Here is a 5,359-nt window from a genome sequence, read left to right as displayed (position 1 = left end):
GGGGGGGGGGGGGATTTTGCATTTCGGACGTTCATTTACACGACAACAGTATTTTATGGGTCTGAAAACTTTTGAAAATGGGTCTCAAAGCGCAAGATTTTGAAAATGATTCTGTTATTGTCTCCGTATAAACTATCAAGACGTGAATTTGAATATGTGCGGGCACATAGTGTTTCTTTACAAGTGACATCACCAACTATTGGCCTGGCATGATAATACAGCGTTTTTGCAGATCAGTGTGAACAAGTATTGTTTCGACAACGTTGTCGTCTGTACACAAACATTTTCTAAAAAGGAAAAGAAAGGAAAAACTTTTCCATTTTTAGTACAATCATTGTCGTGTAAATGTGACCATATTATACAGGGAGTTTTGAAATTGCTTGAATAACCATGTCATAGAATTGCTTGTTACTATTACGACTACTGCTAATAATAATAATAATTACCTTTAGGTGTAAAATCTTTAAGTATATCTGTAGTAAGTCTCTGTTAATCTCTTATTTTTCTCTTTTAGAGTCTTAGGAAATGGTTTAGAGGTGGAACGACTCCACCTCAGACATTTTTTCCACCATTTTCATTCCAAACGTGGAATGTGGGAAAACAAGAATCAAGGCTAAAAGCAAATGTTTTCCTTAATATAAGTATAGGTATACCTTGCGTATGATTTTTTTCCCAAACCAGTTGAGTACAAACCTTCCCCCCGCAGCCGATTTCATTGCTCAGTCACACAATTCAATCAAGCAGTCATCTGTTAAGACAAGACTTCATGGATTCAACTGGAAAACAAATGGATGGATCTTATTGCAACAACCAGTATTGCTAGCTGTAAGGACATGCTACCAACTCTATACTAAGGGTGTAAATTAAGGCTAGAGGATGGCATTTGTTTCAGCGTTGTGTAGACAATCAGCCCGGTGACTGACATGACCATTGAAATCCAGAACTGGCTGCAGGGTGGAGTTTCACTGGTTTAGTGGGAAAAAAATAAAAATAAAAATCACTAGCTCTGATGGCAGCCTTTACTATCAGAATTAATTTTGGCCTTTTAATGAAGTTGTTGGACTTTAAGTCATATAAAAGTAAGTGTCATACTCTAAGAAAATAGTAATATACACACATCTGAAGGCTAATATTTATCCTTTGTTAGCAATTATTTTTTCAGCTTCAACACAGTTATACAAGGTTCAAAACAGGTTTTGTGTGCTTAGCAAATGACCTTGGGCACAGTTTTGTAATTAACCCAAATATTGATTTAGAAAAGTAAAGAAAAGAAACCTTGAATACTCAAAAAATGGCTGTAATAAATATGAAATAATAAAATAACAAAAGCTTAGGGTCGATAAGCTGTTTTAATGTTTTTTAAGTCTTTTATGTGCTCACCAAGGCTGTATTTATTTGATTAAAAATACAGTAAAAACTGTAATATTGTGAAATGTTAAAATAAAATATTGTTTTCTATTTTAATATATTATAAAATGTAATTTATTCCTGTGGTGGCAAAGCTGAATTTTCAGTAGCCATTACTCCAGTTTTCAATGTCACATTATTTTGAACTTCTGAACAGTAAAGTATATATTTAATGTATGGAGGCCCATGCTCTTTTATAGTTGTCATAAAAGCCATCTTTGGTCTCTTCTGCCTTTGTGTTCATAGTGGAGGATGTGTACTCAAATGTTCTTCAGGTTAAGAGATTAGTTGCAATGAACAAATGGTCTAAAAAATATAGTGTGAGACACTTTAGATGATGCCAACTTTAGACGTCGCTACACCCTCAACTTACAACTGAAGCCTGTAGAAAATCCCCAACAGCAATATCTTAATCCATGATCTTATTTGACCAAACTAAGACTTTATCCAATCACAATTTAGTACCACTAGCATTAGTCAATCAACCAGTAACAAGAATTTTATTTCCATGTGATGAGCAAAAGACAAACTGCGTACATCTTAATGAAAAACACCATTCTCTTGTCAAAAATAATATTTAAAATGTGTGTGGAAAAAAAAATAGGACATGATAAAAACATGATAAAAGAATATACTTTCTCATCAAAGTAATTACATTATAATTAAATACACTGATTAAGTTGTGGTAATGTTTTTCTATTTGGTTCCTAGCTGACTGTACATTATTCAGCTTATCACAAGGCTACTTGACAAATTAAAATAATTGTAGTATGTTTAAAGTAACTATAATCTGTGATCATGATAAAAAAAATAAAGAAAAAAAAGTGTGTTTAAGTTGAATTTTTATTTTATTTTCCTCATATTGAAAAGGCATCTTTTGTTTTTAAATTGATATTTGCAAGAATGTGTAATTAATATCAGCAAATTGAGTTTTAAAGTGGTGCTCAATAATGCAAAACTCACCTTTACAATGTTGAAGCTGCCATGACAATTATTACATCAAATTTCTCATTGTTGCAGGGCAATTGTAAGGCTTTTCTGGGTAGTTGCTAATGCATGGTTGCTATGGTGTAGCTTCTAAAGAGTGGCTACGGTTCTCTGCTATTGTTCATCAGGCATTGAAAGGCAGAAGTACTGAGTGATTGCTTTTCATTATTGTCACCTACTGGCTCAGGTTAAAAGAACCTACCGTAACCTGAATATATATATATATATATATATATACTGTATATATTTTTTTCCCACTGTTTTCCAGATAAAACATCCAAATACCAAATAACCTTAAAACAAGATCAGTTTACTTGAGAAGCATTTTTTGTCATTGCTTGTTTGATTTTTGCATAAACCTCACTATTTACTTAGACAAATACTCATGGACTTCCAGTGTTCCATTACATCTGATTGTGTGAATGGCCCATCTAGGTGACAACAGGAAAGCTTTTTGGCCCTGCACGCTTTGAGTTCACAATGACATGTGCACTTTCTAATGTTCGTCTCTTCAAGGTTGAGTCAGATTAGATATGGGATACAACAGGACTAAAAATACAACATGAACCGCTGTACTGAAACAATGGCCAGCTTAACCTATTTATTTACTGCTGTCACCATGGAAAATGGCCCAACCCTTAATCTGCTAGCTTAGCTTGTATTCTCAGATTCACCATAGTGAAATAAATATCACATCTGAGCCAGAAGTAAGTATGGATAATGAAGCATATAGTAACTGACAAAATAAAACAATTAATCATTTGTCATCTTTAACGACCAGTTGTTGATCATTAATCATGAAGAAATACATATAAGATTACATCTAAAAAGTGTGAGGAAAAAGTACTGAAATATTAGTTATTATATAATATTCTATTGTGTTATGTGCATTTTGATGCAGTTGATGCATCTTAGAATCTAACAATTACACATGGAACTGTTGTTAATTTATCTGTCCTTAAAAAGAAATTCAGTGCATTAATGTGTTAATTATGAAAAATGATAAAGGCAATAAAATATACATGTATGTTGTCATTATCGGCTCTTCAGCTCAATTAACTGTATTTGTGAATACTGAAAGAATGGAAAAATAATAAAGTCATTTTCTGCTTAATAATGTAACTTTTAATGCCAACTTGTAGCACACAAAAACATACATATATCCCAGTCAAACTTATACCATCTGAGTATGTTTTTTCTTTTCTTTTTTTTGATGATTATTATTATTATTTGACACATTTATATTCATCAAAATGAAATGAAATCATGCCAGACTATATTTCAAAAACACCTAACACTACTAAGGCATATTTTATTTTATTTTTCGACTCTTTAATGAAGATATGTCAAATCATATTTTTTTTAAGGAATAGATAGCCCAAAATAAAAATACTGTCATTATTCACGTATTATCTTTCCATACAGTGAAAATAAATTGTGGCCAGGGGCTGCCAAGCTCCAAATACACTGAACAAAATTATAAACGCAACACTTTTGTTTTTGCCCCCATTTTTCATGAGCTGAACTCAAAGATCTAAGACTTTTTCTATGTACACAAAAGGCCTATTTCTCTCAAATATTGTTCGCGTGCTACGGTGCGAAAAGTGAGTCTGTTTGGAAGTAGGGGAGTGAGGTGACGGACGCGAACAGTGGAATGAAGGGAGGTGCGTGCCCTGGAGCATGCCATATTACCGGTCTTCTAGTCAGTGCTGTGAACGAAGCTCTTGTTGTCCACCTGTACTCTTTATGCTCCAAGCTGAAGACCAGCTGCACACGGTATAAGCACAACGCATACACTACACACACGCCACATTCTTTTTTTTAAAAACGCTGACGTTCACACATTACACACACACACACACACACACGCTATGCACGTTATACAAGCAAACCCGTTACACATATGCATACATTTGTTTTTGTTTTTGATATTTGTTAATGTGTAACATGGGGAAAAGGGCAACTGGGTTGTAAATTCTAATAGTTATAAGTTTGCTCTGACCAAGTTATTCTCTTTTCTCATGTTGGGGTGTAGGGAGGGGCTTCATTGTGTCTGAAACTTAAGGTTTCATGGAAGCGAAATCGGCATTGAGAAAACGGCACTGCATCAACCTTACTCAAGCCGGGTTTCTGAACTTTATTTATTTTCTTCGGTTTCCCCCCCCCCCTGGTTTATATGGGGTGTTTAACTGAAATGTAAAACTGACTCAACCTGTCTTGATTGTATTAGATAATTATGTTGTATTTGACCCGTGGTTTTGCGGGGTAATAAATTTGCATATGCAAAGTATTGTATGTTTAATTTGATTCATTTCCTCTTCACGATCTTCATATGTACTTTGGTGGTTTTAATGAGTTATCCAGAGTTTATTTATTGACAGGTTTAAAACACCCTGTCTGACGCCCGAACAAAAGTATTGATTAAGTTTTTTTTATTTACTCTTAGGGCCACCACTGTTACAATAGAAAAAGTCTTAGATCTTTGAGTTCAGCTCATGAAAAATGGGGGCAAAAACAAAAGTGTTGCGTTTATAATTTTGTTCAGTGTATGACAAAAACCATTAAAAAAAATAATAAAAAAAACATGAAAGTATCATAACAGCAATCCATAGCTTCAGAAGACTTGAAATATAGATCATGGGATGTATGGACTACTTTTATGGTGCGTTTTAGATCGTGACAGCCCCTGATTTACTTTTGTTGTATGGAAAAGAATAAGAGCAGTGTCAGCACTCTTCTTCACTTTTGTGTTCCACAGAAATAAGAACATAATTCATGTTTGAATCAACAAAAGTGTGAGTAAACAAATGTAGGATTTAAATTTTGGGTCAACAATGAGTTGGCTCGGAAGGACAGCGGCTCAGAAAGGTCAACAAAGCCAGAAGACACTTCAGTCTCATTCCTTCAATTTTATATTTTCTCTGTCAAGAACATCCAGAAGGCCAGGTTGGTTTCATGAAGGGGC

The 5,359-nt window shown here is 34.1% G+C and overlaps 1 protein-coding gene across 1 annotated transcript in view; it reads left to right on the top strand.

Moving 5' to 3' along the window:
• Window positions 1-617, top strand: part of LOC107748486 (beta-1,4-N-acetylgalactosaminyltransferase 3-like) — a 53,230-nt gene extending 52,613 nt beyond the window's left edge. Inside the window, exon 19 of the mRNA XM_016563275.1 lies at window positions 515-617. Within this exon, the coding sequence (XP_016418761.1) occupies window positions 515-617 (103 nt within the window). The remainder of the gene's footprint in view (window positions 1-514) is intronic.
• The last annotated feature ends 4,742 nt before the right edge of the window (window positions 618-5,359 follow it).

The sequence above is a fragment of the Sinocyclocheilus rhinocerous genome, unplaced genomic scaffold (assembly GCF_001515625.1).
Source record: "Sinocyclocheilus rhinocerous isolate Xijiao unplaced genomic scaffold, SAMN03320098_v1.1 scaffold78, whole genome shotgun sequence".
In the NCBI taxonomy this organism is placed as follows: domain Eukaryota; kingdom Metazoa; phylum Chordata; class Actinopteri; order Cypriniformes; family Cyprinidae; genus Sinocyclocheilus; species Sinocyclocheilus rhinocerous.
Note: the sequence above shows the minus strand (reverse complement) of the source record. Positions and strands in the feature narration are given on the sequence as shown.